The sequence below is a fragment of the Indicator indicator genome, chromosome 14 (assembly GCF_027791375.1).
Source record: "Indicator indicator isolate 239-I01 chromosome 14, UM_Iind_1.1, whole genome shotgun sequence".
In the NCBI taxonomy this organism is placed as follows: Eukaryota; Metazoa; Chordata; class Aves; order Piciformes; family Indicatoridae; genus Indicator; species Indicator indicator.
In genome coordinates, this window is record NC_072023.1 from 3322520 (window position 1) to 3342018 (window position 19499).

General features: G+C 40.7%; 1 protein-coding gene across 1 annotated transcript in view; it reads left to right on the top strand.

Moving 5' to 3' along the window:
• The window catches only part of CFAP54 (cilia and flagella associated protein 54), a 112904-nt gene that overhangs the window by 61713 nt on the left and 31692 nt on the right, over positions 1 to 19499 (top strand). Inside the window, 13 exon segments of the mRNA XM_054386770.1 lie at positions 882 to 1024; positions 2584 to 2811; positions 3461 to 3684; positions 3783 to 3918; positions 5246 to 5345; positions 6843 to 6995; positions 7708 to 7905; positions 8524 to 8611; positions 9131 to 9337; positions 11096 to 11162; positions 13603 to 13785; positions 17106 to 17192; positions 18225 to 18347. Of these exon segments, the coding sequence (XP_054242745.1) occupies positions 882 to 1024; positions 2584 to 2811; positions 3461 to 3684; positions 3783 to 3918; positions 5246 to 5345; positions 6843 to 6995; positions 7708 to 7905; positions 8524 to 8611; positions 9131 to 9337; positions 11096 to 11162; positions 13603 to 13785; positions 17106 to 17192; positions 18225 to 18347 (1937 nt within the window).

Below are 19499 nucleotides of genomic sequence, written 5' to 3' on the forward strand. Positions count from 1 at the left end.
ATTGCTGTATCCCACTACCATGAACATTTGTGTTTCCCTTTGGAGGGGAGAGGGTTCCCTATGAAGAGAGGTTGAGGGAGCTGGGGGTGTTTAGCCTGGAGAAGAGGAGGCTCAGGGGAGACCTCATTGCTGTCTACAATTACCTGAAGGGAGGTTGTAGCCAGGTGGGGGTTGGGCTCTTCTCCCAGGCAACCAGCACCAGATCAAGAGGACACAGTCTCAAGCTGTGCCAGGGGAAGTTTAGGCTGGAGGTGAGGAGAAAGTTCTTCACAGAAAGAGTAATTGGGCATGGAATGTGCTGCCCAGGGAGGTAGTGGAGTCACCATTCCTGGAGGTGTTCAAAAAAAGCTTGGATATGGAACTTGGAGCCATGGTTTAGCTGTCAGGAGGAGTTAGGTAATAGGTTGCATCTCTGAGGTCTTTTCCAGCCTTGACTGCTTCTGTGATATTTCGTGTTGAATAAAACAATGAAGCAATTCTACACATAACACAACATTTTCTAGAAGTCTTCTCTGCTTCCTAACTTCTCCTTTCAAGAGGCCTCAGTTTCAGAATGATTCCTGGGAGCTTACCACATGGCAATTTCTTCCAAAAACTTCACTTCTATGAGGGTTGTGTTTCAGCTTTGAGGCTGAAAACTCTTTGGAACATGTGATTATTTTGCTCAAACATTTCTTCTTTTACATCCCTGCTACTCCCAATATGCTTAAATAAAAGCATCTTATATGTTAAATATCACAACCTGATAAATATGATAACCTTAAACATTGGCATTTCCTAACATTTAAGTATATAGCTGCCACAGGAAAATCCTAGCTGACTGATAATTTAATTTTTTTGAGAACTCCTTTTTAACCAGTGAATTTTTTTTTTCTATTCAGCTAAATCTCCTGGTAAGCTGAGGAAAACTTCAAAAACAGATACAGAATTCTCTGGGTTCTCCACCAAGCCTAACAGGTTTCTGTCAAATAATAGTCTATTGGAGCATTTTACAAGGATATTCTTGCATTTAAGAAGAGCAGTGGTAAGAAATGCATTCCTATTCATCCCTTTATTAGTAAGCATTGCATTACAATAAGGGCCACAAGGATGAGCAGAGGGCTGGAGCAGCTCTCCTGTGAAGAGAGATTGAGAGGGTTGGGGTTGTTCAGTCTGGAGAAGAGAAGGCTCCAAGGAGACCTTCTTGTGGCCTTCCAGTACCCAGGGTGCTACAAGAAAGCTGGGGAGGGGCTTTTTAGGGTATCAGGTAGTGATAGGACTGGGGGGAATAGAGCAAAGCTAGAAATGGGGAGATTCAGATTGGATGTTAGGAAGAAATTCTTCCCCATGAGAGTGGTGAGACACTGGCACAGGTTGCCCAGGGAGGTGGTGGAAGCCTCATCCCTGGAGGTGTTTAAGGCCAGGCTGGATGTGGCTGTGAGCAACCTGCTGTGGTGTGAGGTGTCCCTGTCCATGGCAGGGGGTTGGAACTGAATGATCTTTGAATTCCCTTCCAACCCTAACAAATCTATGATTTGCTACTTTCTACATTAAATAAGCCCCCACACTTCAGAAACTTAAACTGGAGTGGGGAAAAAGCAACGATTTCTCTTCTCACCTTCTCTAAAATGTCCAAGGACAGTGCATGAAATGTCAGACCTGTCACACCTATAGTGATTTAGATAAACATTTCTCTTTCATTTAGCCTTTGTATCTCCTCAGGTCTGTTAAATCTTTTTGAAGATACTTGCAGGCTTATTTTTCCTTTGACAGGTCTTAGTGAATGCTTTGGTAGTATAAACTGAAGGACCTGTGATTGAAAGACTGAGTCCTCTTCCCACAAACCCTTCTAAAACCAAGGAAAACCACAAGGATTCCAAAAGCAATTACATTCAATTATCAATTAGTGTTTCCATGATCATGCTCAAATTAAGCTTATGTAATGCTTTGTATAAATGGAAATATGGAACGATCTGTTATGAAGGATGATCATTAGGTGTAATTTTGAAGGACCACTTAGACCTAAGCTTTGCAGTGAAACCATGAGGCTTTTAATTTCTGTATTTTCAAAGTATAATTATATTATAATGTATATATTAGAAGAGAGACAGATAATTGTGGGGGAGAATCCAATGGAGAGCCATGAGGATGATGAGGGGACTTGAGCATCTCCTGTGAAGAGAGACTGAGATCCCTGGGGATATTTAGTCTGGAGAAGAGAAAACTGAGAGGGGATCTGATCAATGTCTATCAATAGCTGAGGAGTGGGTGTCAAGGGGAGGGGGCCAGGCTCTTTTGGGTGGTTCACAGTGATCAGACAAGGAACAATGGGTTCAAACTACAACACAGAAGATTTCACCTCAACATGAGGAGAAACTTCTTTACAGTGAGGGTGACAGAACCCTGGAGCAGGCTCCCCAGGGGAGTTGAGGAGTCTCCTTCTCTGGAGACTTTCCAAACCCACCTGGATGCATTCCTATGTGGACTACCCTAAGTGATGCTGCTCTGGCAGGGGGGCTGGACCTGATGATCCCTTGAGGTCCCTTCCAACCTCTGATACACTGTGAGACTGTGATACTGTGATGTTTGGAATGGTCTGCACAGGTTCTTGCTCACCGTGGTGGCTACTGGACGTTGCTCCAAAATGCTTGTCGAGAACTTTGGAACTATGCTCAAGAATTCCAACTGCTGGCTGACTGTTCACATTTCCATATGGAGGCACTTCCCATTACCAGGGATTTACTGAGAAACACCATCTGGTTGCCATTTTATCTGGCAGCAGACATGCTCATTGATATGATAATTGAACTCCAAGCAAGCAGGTCTCTTAAGGTAACAATGTTTTTTAATTAGATGTTGTGCTTTTTACTTTCCCAGCTCTTTATTACGCAAAGGCTTGAAGTGATAGGATGAGAGGAAATGAATTGAACCTCGAGGAGGGCAGATTTAGACTGGAGATTAGGCAGAAATTCTTTCCAGTGAGGGTGGTGAGACACTGGAACAGGTTGCCCAGGGAGGTTGTGGATGCCTCCTCCCTGGAGGTGTTCAAGGTCAGGCCTTCAGCAGCCTGGGCTAGTGGAAGGTGTCCCTGCCTATGGCAGGGAATCAGAACTAGATGATCTCTAAGGTCCCTTCCAACCCAAATCGTTCCATGAGGTGGTAGAGGTCCCATCCCTGGAGGTGTTTGCAGCCAGGCTGGATGAGGCTCTGGCCAGCCTGATGTAGTGTGAGGTGTCCCTGCCCATGGCAGGGGGGTTGGAACTGGATGATGCTTGTGGTCCCTTCCAACCCTGACTTATTCTATGTATCTATGAATCCTCAGGAGAGAGTTTCCTTTCTCTTGCATTACATTCTGATACCTCTGAGTTACTCTCTGTACCAAGGTTTTAGAGGGTTATAGTATTTTCTAAGCTTTATAATTTGATTTGTCTTAAAAAGCAAGTTTGAAAATAACAGGTAGAATAATGTTTCTTCACTGCAGATTATGGATCCTGAAGGAGACTTCTGCATCCCCAGTTGTTTAGGAGGTATTATGGATGAGAATGGTGGTTCTTATCTCCTTCCTCAGCCTCCCCTGGATGATGTGAATGTGGTTGACTTGAGGTGGATATGTAACCTGATTCTTAAAACAATAGAGTTGTTATATCGGTTGAAGAAGTGGGAAGCACTGGTACACATAGCTGTACAATTCAACATATTTACACAGTAAGTTACATCAATTCTAATAAGAAATAAAGAGGAACATTTTGCAGTTAAATAGAGTGTAGTTTGGCTTAATTATTACACTTTTTTTTTTCTCCCAGTGAGTCATACACAAGACAAGTGAGTCCACTGCTGGTGTATGCTCAGAGGCAGCTGCTGGAAAGGATAAAGGAATTCAGTGGCCCAGGCAGCCAGGAATCTCCTTTCATAAAATATCTGTCTGATCATGCACAGAAGGTGAACCACAGATTTCTCTTTTGGGGGCTGACACTTAGTGTGAGCTAAATATGGAGAACGGCTTTTGCTGATTAGAATTAATATGGCTTTTCATAATGCTCACAAATAGCAAATTACAATAAATTAATGGACATAATTGATTGAAGTGCATGGAAAAGGTTTATATGACACGGTTCCAGTAGCAGCAGAGGTCTAGATTTGTTGACCCAGAGAATGTTTCTTCCATGCATATTGTGCCCATTCCGCATTATAAGCCTAAATCTAATTTCATGTTAGTTCTTGATGCTGCCCTTTTAACCCCAAAATATTTAGTTGGATGTTATGCAATATTTGTGATTAATTAAAATTAAATATAAAGAGATTGTTGTTTTGTTTTTTTTTTTTCCTGCATTGGAGCACTTGATGCAATCACAGAATTAACCAGGTTGGAAAAGGCCTTTGAGATCATTATGTCCAATCTATCACCCAACACCATCTAATCAACTAAACTAAGTTCCTCATCCAGTCTTATTTTAAAGAGCACTTCTCCTAAAGACCAAAATTAATCAAATTGAGTTAACTCAAACACTGGCAACACCAATAAAAAACTTGGGAAAGAAATGGATCACCAGCAAACAGTGGAAGAGGCTTCCTGGAGAGGTTGTGGAGTCGCCTTCTCTGGAGACTTTAAAGACCTACCTGGATGCATTCCTGTGTGGCCTGCCCTGGGTGATCCTGTTTTGGCAGGGGGCTTGGACTTGATGATCTCTAGAGGTCCTTTCCAACCTCTAACATTCTGTGAAAAAAAAAAAAAAAAAAAGCTAAGCTGCTCAACAAGTTCCTCCCTAAAAAACATAGCTCTGTATATTTAATAAACTGACATTGCCACTTGGAAATCTTTCATGGAATCAGCTATTAAAAAATAGGATTTTCCTTGAACTGAACTGAAACTTAAACTTGTTAGCAGCTTTGGATTGTGTTTTATAGGCAGTGTGCTCTTCAGACATCCTTACACTGACTGGTTCTTTGAAAGAATGCATTTATCCAGATAAAAAAAGGTGGAATGTCTGCTGAGCATCAATGAGTTGCTCTTGATTATGGCAAATACCAAATAAGAAACAAGTTTATTTCATTAACATCTAAACACTTAGATGTTATATCCAACAGTTAGGTGGTGTGAATGTTTCACCTCTCTCCCACAAGGGTACCAATTGTTGAGTCTTTGCAAATATTCCTCTTTTATTTTGTCATGACTCAATATTTAGAAACTCATCTTTAAGCATCAAACATTCTTTTTTTCCCCCTGAATATTATTCATTATTATCATGAAACAAAACTTGCTTTTCAGATGAGTTGCAGACACTACATAAGGCACAAATTACAGCTGCCTGTTGCCCATTCTGCTAGTGGATGCTTTATCTCTCCTGAGATGATAAATGATTATACAGGTCAGAGCACAGTTCAGTATCATTTCTCTTTTTTCCCCAAACCCTTTCCTTTTTTTTCCCATTGCCTGTTTTATTTGGTTGTTTTCCTCCTTATTGTAGGTTTTCCACTGCTCCTATAATCAGTTTGTTTAATATTTTATCTCATTTTTTGCCTTCAAATTATAATTCTGGGTATTTTGGATGTATGGTAATGCTGTCAAGACCTTTCCAAATGTATCCAGACTATATCTGAAGGCAGAGAAAAGCAGTTGTCATCTTGGTACAACCTGACCTACAGCATGTTGAGTGAGCTTGGTGGTCTTTGTCCAATTTTCTCTTGGTATTGTTGGATATCCAGCACACAAGAAGGAGATGGACCTGATGGAACTGGTCCAGAGGAAGCCCACAAAAATGATCAGGAACACCTCTCCTACAAGGACAGGCTGAGGAGGCTTGGGTTGTTCAGCCTGGAGAAGAGAAGGCTGTGGGGAGACCTAACAGCAGCTTTCCAATATCTGAAGAGGGCTACAAGAAGGCTGCAGAGGGACTGTTTGCAAAGGTCTGCAGTGATAGGACAAGGGGCAATGATTTGGAATTAGAGACAAGGAGATTTAGATTGGATGTTAGGTACAAGTTCTTTACTTGTTGGTAGAACAGTGGAACAGGGTGCCCAGGAGGGAGGTAGTTGAGGCCCTATCCTTGGAGGATGTTCAGGGTCAGGCTTGCCAGGGTTCTCGACAACCTGATCTAGTGGAGAATATCCCTGCTCACTGCAAGAGGGTTGGACTAGATGACCTTTGGTGGTCCCTTCCAACTTTCCAACTGAAACCATTCTATGATTCCAAGTGAATGTGAACCTGTGCTGTTATTGACAGAATCAAGAGAAAAACTGAACTATAAAGTGACAAACCCCTCTTTTGACCAAAGTTGTTTGGTTTTTTTCAGTCAGGATTAAACTGTTGTAGTCACTAATAAAAGTTTGTAAGGCATAGTTCCTCATACCACAGATTTGTCAATGCATTGCATAGGAGGCTTTGTGTTGAATTCAGCTGAGGAAAGTCATCAAGCAATGATTAATGCTGTATGTAAGAAGAGCAGATAAAATTATTCACACAGTGGAGACAGCATGCCAGCTGACAGCTTTGGTACAGAGAAACCACAGACACTGTAGTAAATAGCATCAACAGCTGTAGTAAAAGATTTGCTCCCAAACTTCGGACACCAGAACTCAGAGCAGAGAGCTGAGGCATGCCCATGGCAGGTGGAATTCGGTGAGCATTGAAGTTATGTGACAACGAAAATGTAACTCAGAAAAAGCTTTAAAAGCTCAGCAGCGTTCCTGGTGGTTAATAATTTTGCTTTAATTCAAGCTGCAACAGGAACCAGAGGTGACAATGACAACATGTTTTAGTTTTGAAGCTGTGGAATTGTTCAGAAATATGTACTGCAGAGTGATTTACTGAAAACAGGTATTTGTGTAATTCAAAGTTATTCTGCATAATTATTAATCCCTTTTAGATCACAGCCGAGCCAAAGCCCTTGTTGCTGTACCTCTTGATGTGGATGATACACTCAAGTGTTTCAGAGAAACTCTACACAAGTCTAAATACCACAGCAGAGCACTGAGACACAGCAGAAAACTGCTTGCATTATTTCTTGCTCACATACAAGGTGAGTTACCTGTTGAAATGTTTCTCACTTAAAGTGTAAATGCAGCTAAAATAGGAAAGAGTGAAAGGAGTTGATTTATTGTTTGGTTTTTTTTTTTTTTAATTTGAGGGTCATGAAACACTGGAACAGGTTGCCCAGGGAGGCTGTGGATGTCCCCTCCCTGGAGGTGTTCAAGGCCAGATTGGATGAGGCCCTGAGCAACCTGGGCTGGTGGGAGGTGTCCCTGCCTATGGCATGGAATTGGAACTAGACAATCTGTAAGGTCCCTTCCAACCTAAACCAATCTATGAATCTATGTTACTGATAATTAGAAAAAAAGCCCCATAAAATATAAAGGCATAGCTGAAGCTCTGTAAGCACAAACTTTAAACCTGTTTTCCTGTGATTTATGTCTCATGGTTGGATGATATTATTTTTTTCTGCAGCTGTCTCTTGTCTGTCTGCAGCCAAACCTCTGCCAGAGGACTGCCTGGGCAGATCTTCCCAAGTTTATTTTCTCTAACAGAGCACATGCTTGCATTTGGTTGCTCTGACCAATGAGTTATGTCCAGTGAGATTAATTAAGATACACAGACAGAATCATAGTCTAGGAAAGAAGTCAGAAACAGGGCACACAGGAGCTGCACATTTGTCCAAGTAACGTGGTATGGAAATATTTGTGGTGCTGAAAATAGTATCCAACCTGATCACGGAAATAATTTCTCTGGCTTAGAAAATGCTGGGAGAGCACTCAGGAGTCACACCTCTCCAAAGAGAAGGCTGGAATTTAATGTGGGAGCTGAACTGATAGTTGTACCAACTCCTCGGGACCTTTCTGAAGAAAAATTTAATTCCTCCAGTATCATCGAGAGAAAACCGATCCCAAAGTCTTGCCTTCCAGAAATTATCACTTCCTATGAACAAACAATTGGTAATGGTTTCTTTCTGTTTTATGTACATTTTGGCTGTAAACAAAAATGTATAAGTATGCTGCCTGTCTGTGTTGAAATATGGTTATTCCAGTGTTATTCTAGTGGACCCAGTGGAAAGCTCCTCCAAAGCCATGGATTTGCTATAAGGCAGTAGGACCTCAGATGGACTCTAGGAGGACCTTCTAGCTGCCTTCCAGCACCTGAAGGGATCCTACAGGAAGGCTGTAGAGGGACTTTTCATAAGGGTGTCTAGAGACAGGACAAAGGGGAATGGTTCTAAGCTGAGGGAGAGTAGGTTTAGATTGGATTTTAGGAAGAAGTTCTTCAGTATGAGGGTGGTGAGACTCTGGAAGAGGTTGTCCAGGGAGGCTGTGGATGCCTCCTGCCAGCTTTGATGAGGCTGTGAGCAGCTGAGTCTAGCTGAGAGCTGTCCCTGCCCATGGTGGGGAGGTGGGAGTAGATATCTGATGTACATTTGAAAGTAAAAATATATATGCCTAAGAAACATTGCAAAAAATACTCATGCACTGAATTTGCATCATGCAAAATTTGTTTTAGATTCAGTAACTGATTTACTGATGCACCATTTTTTTTTTTAATTAAAAAATAAATAACAGGAATCCTTGAAATAAACAAACAGAGAGACCTCAAGGTTCAAGCTTTACATGAACTTGGAAATCTTCACTTTTATGCTGGAAAAAAAAAGTATGTAGTTATTGGATTTAAAAAAGAGCATTATTTCAAAATTTTTTTTAAATTAGCATTCATATACCCTTGAACTGTCTTGTAAGTTCTCATCTAGTTGGATCTGTCCCTGCTCACTGCAGGGAGCTTGGACAAGATGACCTTCAAGGGTTCCTTCCAACCTGATGCATTCTCTGCTCCTTATGCTGTCCTCAAGGCTATGTAACTTCTTTCATCTAACTCACTATTAGCTTTATTTTGACAGGCAAAAATTGATTGTTTACCTTAGCCAGATAATTGTAATTAAGCAAGTCTATGTGGTTTTAAGATGCAGTATCAATTGCTTGACAGTTTAATTTTAGTAGAAATCCCAATAATTCTGTTGCCCAGGAATGGTATCTTGTGTTGTAGAAACTGTATTTGACCTAATTCAGAATTAGCTATATCTCAGGCAATAAAGCTAAAACGAAGTGAGTCTTATCTTCCACTTCAGAAAATGTCAGCAATATGATGAGAACATTCTATTTTGACGTGTTACAGAGCTGCTTTTAAATGTTGGTGTCAAGCCCTTGATGAAACACTCAATATTGCTGATGCTCTTAACAACTGGCAAGAGTTGTGTGTTCCAAAAGATGCTACAGACTGCTTTGCAGTTGGAAGATGGACTGATATTACTCAGAAATTTCTTTCTCAGGCTGGAGTTTGGGGATGTTTGCATGCAGCAGTCTTAGTTGCTAAGATAGCTCAGTAAGTATTTTATCTGTATATGCATTTCTTTTATATTTTAAACAAATTGCTCATCCAGGACAGCAGGCAAGTTGAAATTCATTTTAAAACACTAACAAATTGCTATAAAAAAGATTCATCAAACGCAGAGGAATTTTTTTTTTCCTTTCAGGAAGAAAGTTGCTCTTGTGGAGAATACTGTTGTTCCCTTTTCTTGAATGCTTACCTTTGATCATAATTGCAGCTGTATATTATATGGAGAGATCATTGATATAAAACAAAATGATGAAAAGTCCTAAGTGCAAGGATTTTGCAGTCATATTGATTTTCAATTGAAATACCACATCTCCCAAATCATTGCACATATTAAATATTAATATATCTTGAGGGGAGATTTACTGCCTAAAGTGCTCATTTTCTGGTGAATTACAACTGAATGAAATTTGAATTACTCTATTAAAGTCTACCATCAATAAGTATTTCCGTCCAGTACTCTTTAAGTGCTTGTAAAACTCCATGGATATAGTTCTGAATTGTTCCTCAATGTCCATAAAAATGGACAAAATATAAAATTTAGAAACATCTAAATGATGTTAGAAGCATTATTGGAATCATCTCCCAGGGGAAATAGTGGATTCCTCTACACTGGACAGTTTTAAGACTCAGCTTGACAGGGTGCTGGGCCAGCCCATTGCAACTACACCATCACCTAGAAAGGTTCGACTAGATGATCCCTGGGGTCCCTTCCAACCTGGCATTTCTATGGTTCTGTGATTATACCCATGAAAGGGCAGAGCTTAAACTGAGTAAACTGTTTTACCTGAGAAGCAGGCCACAGGAACCTCACTGTAAAATACCTGAGCCCAGGCAGCTTTGAAAGTATCAGCCATGGGTATTTTAGGATCAAATGCCATTGGTGCGTTTGGAATTAGCACCCAACGGGAAAAGGAGTGACTTTAAGTTGATTCTGAATGACATCTCTTCTAATTCTGAGCTGTGGTGCAGTCTCAGGTCCAGTTAGGCAAGACCAAATCCCCACCTGTCTTTGTGGCACACTTTTGCTGCACTGTGTGTTCTCCCTTTACAGCCAATATAGCCATTCCAAATCCTTTCAGGATCTGGAGGGAGCTCTCCTCCTGGCTTCTCCCTCCAGTTAGACCTTGCTTGGGCTGTTAAACACCTTTCCCTTAAGTTGCTCTTTGCAGAGCAACTTAGTCTCAGGCTGTAAAATTGAGATGAAGAGATGACAATATTGTATTAAAGAGTTCTGATATTGTAGATAAGAGGACTACCCTGCTACCAGGATGGTTTGAAGCCCTGATGAAGTGCTGTATGGGATTCATTTAATCTAGCTAGACACCTGCCAGTTACCTTAGGCTTCCTTGATGGTAAGAAATACACTTGAAGGTCTTAGTTGCTTGACCTGCTTTATCTTTCTGGTTTTGTATTAGATGAATTTTGCACTTCTCACCTTAAACTTTCAAGAGTATCTACACAACACCCTTTATCTGGGTATGTTTTTGGTCATGGAATCATGGAACAGTTTGGGTTGGAATGGACCTTTAAAGGTCATCTAGTCCAATCCCTCTGCAGTCAAATGCTTCTTTCTTTGCATGGTGTGGTTGAACACCGATCTGCAGAATAGGGAACTGTTTTCCAATATGGAAAACATCCAGATTGTTGTACTATTATTATTATTATGCAAGATCTTTTTTCAAAAGAGTCTGAATAATTTATGAATAGGCACATTCATATTTCTTCTTGTTTGTTGTACTTTAGGTATATAACAACAGCAGAGATGAGATTAAGAACTAAATACTGCTATTTTTCTGCCATCCTTTTTAAGGTAAGAATGTTGTTTCAGTTAGAATTAATGAAGTTTGACAAATTGCTTCTAAAATTTGAATTTCAATAACCCTCTATTACAATATTTCTATTTTCATTTGGATTGTGAAGGAAAACTGCAGATCAGAGGGAGCTGACAGTTTATGCACATTAGATCAGATGTTTTTATTCTCTGTTTTTAAACATTATTCCTGTATTCTAGCCTAAAAATTATCACTTCAATGAGAAGCTAGAGTCTCAGAGAAATAATGAACCACTGAACAGAGAAGATGGCTAAAATATTTGGCAGTCAAAAGATATTTTACTTCTCTTGAAGTGTTCTGCTCAGGAAGGGATGGATGACAGCAACGATAGCTGAGTGCTGTCAGATCTGTAAGGAGTCCATACAGATTGTCATAAATTTTCAACCAGGAGAACAAAACTTTTCAAAGAAGATTGTTTTGAATCTTTTCTTTTTTAGAATTGAAAGCTGTTGGTTTCTAGTACGAAAATCTCAACTCTGTGAGATATCTACTGTAAAAATAGAGAACAGCAAAATGAGTGTTTCATTTACCAAGAAAATAAGAACAAGAAGATTGTTTGCAAACTTTCAGAAACCAACTATAGAGGACCAAAGAATCACAGAATGTTAGGGGTTGGAAGGGAGCTTGAAAGATCATCCAGTCCAACCCCCCTGCCAGAGCAGGATCACCTAGGGCAGGTCACACAGGAATGCATCCAGGTGGATTTTGAGTATCTCCAGGGAGGGAGACTCCACAATCCCCCTGGGCAGCCTGATCCAGTGTTCCATCACCCCCACAGTGAAGAAAGTTTCCCTCATGTTTCCATGGAACTTCCTATACCTCAACTTCCACCTATTGCCCCTTGTCCTGTCACTGATTATCACTGAGAAGAGCCTGGCTCCCATCCTCTTGGCACTACCCTTTCAGTTTACTTTTAGAAGGAAGTTTGAAGATACCAGTGACAAAAGTGATGTAGGAAAAAGAACTGCAAATGTTCTGCCAGTCATACCCCACTGGGATGTTCCAGAGCAGCACCAAGAAGTTACCTGACTTCTTCCAGTACAAACCAATGCCACTTGTGGCACCCATGGTTGTGACTGTGACCTGTGCTAAGCTATGTTTAAAACCTCACTAAGTTCAGCAAAGGGAGAATGAGTTGAAGAAACAATGGTAAAGGAGCATTGTGACTAGCTTCTAGCACTGGAATTGCTGGTGGTGCAAAGCTGATCAATTCTGATTCCTCCTTTTGAGAGAAATAGTAGTAAGCATTTGTTCCAGTTTTGTAGTGATAGGGATAATTGTGACTTGACTGAAGTGGGTCTGATATTAATTGGGATAGGAGCAGCTTGCAGGGTGAAATGTCTTGGAAAATATAATCAATTACTGTCACTGTACCTTGTGAAGTTCAAGCTCATAATTTGTTCCTTGATTCAGAAAGCTTCCATAACATTGTTTTTTAACTCCATCTCTGGTATAAGCTTCAGGCTTGTTAATATCTCAGATTTGAGTATGTAAATGGATATTCCTCCAGCAGATCATTGCTAATTACAATGAGAGAAACACAAATGGGAAGGAATACTCAGTGCCAGAGACAGCACTCCTCCCTTTTTAAAGGAAGAACATTTAAGTTACTTCCTTATCAGTTTTAACTTAGATGATTTAAGCTGCACAAGCTGACCTGGTTAAAGGTGGAAATAGGAGGGAATTATCTTTTAACTGGCCTTAAAGTCAGCAACTCTCCCAGAAATGATTGAAGTGATAGCAGGACAAGGACTGAAGGCTAAGTAAAATCAGACTAGCTTTCCTAGCTTGTGAGGAAAAGAAGAAGATTTTCCTCCTGATGGAAGACATTTTCCATGAAACATCTTCAGACTGGTAAGGAAATGGTTGAGCACATCTCCAGAATCATCTCAACAAATTTTTTTCCTCTGCATTTTCCTTGATGATAGAAATGTTTGAATAAGTTCTTTCTGTTTGCTGATCAGAGGCTTGTTCTGAGAAGTCTTTGTGAGAGCCCTTGGTGATTTATTACCTTTTTCCCAGAGCTTCCAGAGATTTGTTTGGGATTCTTTGACTTGGAATCTCAGAGAAGCACCATTGACTCTTTAGGAACATTTTTTCATTACTTGGGGGAGTGCTTGCTAAGGAATTTTCATTATTATTTTTCTGCACATAAGTTAGTTTTTCTCTTTTGCTTGTTCTATCCTTAGACTATTTACAGTTTGTATGTTTGTGGGGTTTTTTTTGCTCCATCAAGTTCACACATAAAACAATTTTTCCTTCCAAGATTTTTCATGGTTTTCTCTGGAATCAGCTGGACACTGAAGTAATTGAGTTTCATTTCAGAACTCGTTTATGAGTCTCAAGGGTTGGAGTGTGACAGTGTTTCACTAATGCCTATCCATCTTTTTACAAGTGCTTCATTATTATTACTTTCAGAGCCTGTTTGGAGCTTCTCTTCCACATCCAACATCTGACTGTGACTTTGCACAGTATGAAACAAACATGCTTGTTCCTGGGATTGATTTGTTCTCTGATCGCTACAGAGCTGACATCTCTACTGTACTTGCAAGCCTGAATTTCCTTATGTATGAGCTGCACTCTGCAAACCAGAATTTAATAGTAAGTGCTATGCTTATACCCTGGCAACAAAATTTAAGACATCAAATGTTAATTTTTAATTTTTTTGTTTGTTTTTGGTGAAGGTGTTCTTCTATACCTTCATGGTTCTGTGGCACTAAGAGGGAGGCAATGTCTAACTTGCTGCCTACAGCTTCTAGAATGTCCAGTGCTACTCAGAGCCATGAGGATGCTCAGGGGACTTGAACGTCTGCCCTGTGAAGAGAGACTGAGAGCCCTGGGGCTGTTTAGTCTGGAGAAGAGAAGACTGAGAGGGGATCTGATCAATGTCTATCAGTATGTGAGGGGTGGGTGTCAGGAGGAGAGGGCCAGGCTCTTTTCGGTGGTACACAGTGATAGAAGAAGCAACAATGGGTTCAAACTTGAACATAGAAGATTTCATCTCAACATGAGGAGAAATTTTACAGTGAGGGTGACAGAGCACTGGAACAGGCTGCCCAGGGAGGTTGTGGAGTCTCCTTCTCTGGAGCCTTTCCAAACCCACCTGGATGCATTCTTGTGTGGACTACCCTAAGTGATCCTGTTCGGGCAGGGGGGTTGGACCTGACGATCTCTTGAGGTCCCTTCCAACCTCTGATCTACTGTGAGGCTGTGATACTTGTTTACTCAGGAAGAAAACAATACGTGGTCCACTTAGTTAGGTATTTTGGAGGAGATTTCCTATTTGAAATACACTGTACTGAGAATTGCTTTAAATGCAGGCTGTCCACAGTGCTTTCCATAATTTTACTTTCACAGTCAGTAAATAGAATCATAGAATCGAGAAGGTTGGAAGGGACCTCAAAGATCGAGTCCAACATGTCACCCTACACCTCATGACTATCTAAACCATGGCACCAAGTGCCACGTCCAATCCCCCCTTGAACACCTCCAGGGATGATGACTCCACCACCTCCCTGGGCAGCACATTCCATGGCCAATCACTCTCTCTGTGAAGAACTTTCTCCTCACCTCCAGCCTAAACCTCCCCTGGCGCAGCTTGAGACTGTGTCCTCTTGTTCTGGTGCTGGTTGCCTGGGAGAAGAGACCAACCCCCACCTGGCTACAACCTCCCTTCTGCCTTTCTCATGTTCTCTCATTCCTCTCTATGTAGTGCTTTTACAGCTTCTCTCTTATGTTGGTCATGTGATTATTTCCTGACCACTTCCACTTTATTCCAACTTCTTTCAAAGCTGCAGTGCTGTACATTGGAATAAATGGATTGAATTGCTTACTGGCACTGGAAAAGGTGCAATTCTACCTTTGTTCCTGTTTGGTCCTGGGTGCTTTAACAGATTTCATGTCAGGCAATTACTTAATACCTGTATAAATCAACTCTGTTCTGATGAGATGAATCCACTTATGGAAAGGTCCTGCAAGTGGCAGAGCCAGTGCAAGGGGAGGGGAAAGGATCACTGGTGGCAGGGGGAGTAAGGAAGGGTTAGGGGGTAGAGGTGGAAGAGGAGTTAAAGAGGAGGAGGCGGCAGAAAGAAGTTACTCTTTTTGTTGTCAGCAAGCCATTTGCTGGATTGATTTCTTCTGGAACTTCAGGCTAAGTGCCTCTCTTACCTCCTGTTGCTTCTTCCCACCCTGCTTGAACTGGAGCTTTTTTGTTATTAAGCTTTGTCTAACTGGCTTCACTGTGGGAGATCAAGTGAGATCAAGGAGCAAACAGTTAGTGAGTTGGAGGCAGGGACATTTAGTTTGACTTCTGGCCTCACATTTTTTTATTCTTTCTGCACTTGTACTGGGAGAATATAGATCCAGGTCATAGATGGTGGTCAAAGCAATTGCAGTGTCAGCAGGATGAGAGCTTCCCTTCCACTGAATGCTTAATGTGTGGGAATGTTTTGGGTGGTGGGCACTAAGTTGATTTAACACTTAAAATACATCAAGATTTAAGTTTTATTAAAAAATAAAACTTCAAAGACTAATTTTGTTGAACAACTTCAAATATCAGTTGGAAGCTGTTTGGGCACAATTAAAGCATTTGCCTTGAAGCATCTGGAATCCAAATTCAGAAGTATTAAGCTTCTTTATGAAAATTAGAGGTGCATCTGACAAAACAGTAACAATGCTGTTAGCATTTTCCAAGCTCAGGGACATTTGAAAGTGGAGAAAAATGCAGAGGCTGAACAGTAATTAAATTTTGGAAGTTTGCCTTTCATTTTCAAGGAACAAATACATCTGTTAGCAAAGAAGTTCTTTTTCCTGAAATATTACATAATAATAAATACAATGTTTGCCTATTCTGCCAAAACTCAGTTTTAAAATGTTTTTGTTTTTTTTTTTTCCTCTTAGTTGCCCCTACCAAACCTTGCAATTTAAAATGAATGCAGATAAATTTGTTAAGAAGCCTGATCAGCATCCAGTTTATTTTACACTTGGTATCATCATGCTGATTTTATTAAGCCCACAGAATCTGTTACTTGCACTAAAAAAATGGTGGCATCAAAATGCAGAGGGTGTTAGAAATCTTTTATATCAACATCTTGCCAGTAGGTTTGCTCACTAACAGTAGAGTAAAAACACTCACCTTGAACACAGAGAGTAATTTGGGAAACTGAACTTTCTGCACTGTGACTAACATTTCAGAAGACAGAATCACAGAGTGTTAGGGGTTGGAAGGGACCTTGAAAAGATCATCCAGTCCAACCCTCCCTGCCAGAGCAGGATCACCTAGGGCAGGTCACACAGGAACAAGTCCAGATGGGTTTTGGATGCTTCCAGTGAAGGAGACTCTAGAACCTCTCTGGGCAGCCTGATCCAGCACCCTCACAGTGAAAAGGTTTTTCCTTATGTTCATGTGGAACCTCCTCTGCTCCATCTTGCACCCATTGCTCCTTGTCCTATCATTAGGCATCACTGAGCAGAGCCTGGCTCCAAACTCCTGACACTGCCCTGCACATCTTAATAAACATGAATGAGGTCATCCCTCAGGCTCCTCTTCTCTGAGCTAAAGAGCCTCAGCTCCATTAGCCTTCAGCATTTTTGTGGCTCTGCACTGGACTCTTCCAAGCAGTTCCCTGAGGTCCTTCTTGAGCCGATGGGTCCAGAACTGGACACAGTATTCCATATGGAGCCTCACCGGGGCAGAGTAGAGGGCAAGGAGAACCTCTTTGACCTACTCTCCACACCCCTTAGGTAGTCTAAGGGGTTGGCTTTTGCCAACTGAGGAACTTTGGAACACAGTCATCCTTCAGAGAGTGCAAAGCAGTCCTCCTTTCCTATCTCGGTATTTGTGATACAGAATTGCAACGCACATTTCTGTAACTGCACCCTTTACATCATTTGTAACCAGATGCCCTAATATCTCTCTACAGATTTTACCACTCTTCACATTATACCAATACATTGTTTCTGAGATTTGCAAGGACCCAGCCAGGTGTATTGAAGGAAGAATCCTCAAGGTAATCAAACAAAGTGTCTTTTTCATCACAGCACATTGTGTTTTGAAGAAACTTCCTCCTCTTCGTTAAACGTAGTCGATTTAATACTTCTTCATAGATCACTGCTATAAAAAGTAATGCTTTGAAGTTCAGCTGTTGCTTAGTGTTTCTTAGCACAACAGATTGTAAACCAGAGCTGCTTAATAAATGCAGTTATTATTTATATTCTCAGTTTTAGTGGGAGGTAGAGTCATTTGTACAGTATTATGGTTAATGTCCTACAGAGTCAGTTAAGTACTTCCATCATTTCCTTCTACTCTCCATTTAACAAACATTCTCCTTAAAGATATGATCAGGAGATGTTTCCCTCTAGGATCCAAACCTTTTACTCAGTATTTTTGTTCTTTTAAATGTTTTCTTAAGTGCAAAACACAATTTTTTTTTTTTTTTTTTTTTTTTTTAGTTTGCATTATTCACTTCTGGATCTGTTATGTGTATCATAGTGGAACCAAGCTGTCAAACTTTTGGGAACAGACTTTGTTTGGGCTTTTGTTTTGGTTTTAAATCCTTTTTTATTAATAGAAAAAGATTAAAAAAAAAAGAAAAGGAATCTAACTTGTAGTAAGAGCTGACTTATTGCTGACTTTATATATTTATAGGAAATGCTGATATGATTTGGGGCAGTAGCTGAGTACTACAAGATTAAGATGAGTAAAATCTATGAAAATAGATTTTGATTAGGGACTGATCTTGAGCAGACCCTCAAAGCTCTAGCCAGATGAATTCAGTTCTTTTCCTTTGTTAGGAGCAAGTTTTTGAAGAGGATGGGTTTGGGTTTTATTTTTGGTTTTTGAAAGTGAAAAACTCTGCTCTGAGATTTCACTTATTTATTATAAAATGTCAAAAAATTTCTTTCCACTGAAGAACATTCTTCATTAATTTATCATTCCAGTAGCCAAATCTACTTGAAAATTGACTACATTTTGAGGGAAAAAAAAAAAAGGCTGAAAATTATTTAAATCAAAGGCTCTGTTATTTTTCTCTTTTCCACAGATGAAAGTACTTACAGATATAGGCTTTTTTACAGAGGCCTTTCAGGAACTCTCTTTGCTTAACTATGGAGAGAGAATTCCATGGAAAATCCCTGCAGGATACAGAAAAACTGAAGTAACCAAGGTAAACAGCAGTGAAGTGTAACATCAAACTCCAACACTGCATTCTCTTCATGCAGCTGCACATGCTCCATGTCTGCAAGTCATTACCCATTCCTAAAATAACTCTGAAATGTCTCTCAATAGGCAGGTCAAATAGTGGACATGGAGTGACATTAATTTCTCTCACTGAACAGCAGGAACAAAACTGTTGTCTGTTTGTTTTTTTTACAGTGAGTAATGTAAATTGCTGTTGCCAAAACCTGTGATTTCATGTGCAGACATCAAAGATAGGGATAGAGTTCTTGCCCCCTTAATGGCAAAACTCCCCCTGCCTCAGCCAGGAGGAAGGAAACTGAGGGACAGCCAGAGCAGCCCCTAGCCCAGAGCATTGGGTGTCCCTGTGGGGCTGGGGACAGGCCAAGGCTGTTCATGGCTACAGTAGGATGCATTTACTCTTTACTGATGCTAGTCAAAATAAAATACATCTTTATATCCTTTCCTTAATTTGTATAATGTCTTAAGAGCTCACAGAGTTAGGATCAGGTCTGGGTGATTGTCTTTTTCTAACTGGCTTCACAGGTGAACAGCAGAAGGAGGTTCAGCATTAGGTCTCTGGTTATGGTGTGACAAATGTAGAAGCCAAGTGCTTGCTGCACAGCTCTCAGAATAAGAAGGATCCACATTTAGGGGAACAACAGAGTTGATAGAAGGCTACACCTGAAGCAGAGTTAACAAAACCTACACAGAACCCAAGTGCTAGCTTTGTGCAGAGCTATCAGTTACAAAGGCTAAAAATGATCTTTACCTCTCTGCCTTTCTCTTCCCCTCGGTAGACTGATTTTAGTCCTGGTGAAAAGGTAAAGAGTTTTGGAGCAAGGCTTAGACTTAGGGTTAGGGTTCAGACAACTGGAGCACATACAAAGACAGAAATAGTCATTTTAAGAGCCCTCAAGCTAATTTTAAGTAGTAGCTCTTGTTTTCATTCCATTCTGCTGAAGAGCAGAGGAGGCATGTGTCAAGTCTGACGTGAGGTTTGGGATCCAGAAAGGTAAAGAGCTTAAAGGCAGCTGCTGGATGGTGTGTAGAGAGCTCCTAAAATCTGGACAAGGATTTTTGTTGGTGTATGCCTTTTTCTCCCCTTGCTTCAAGTTGAAGCAATCCTGGTAACTGGGAT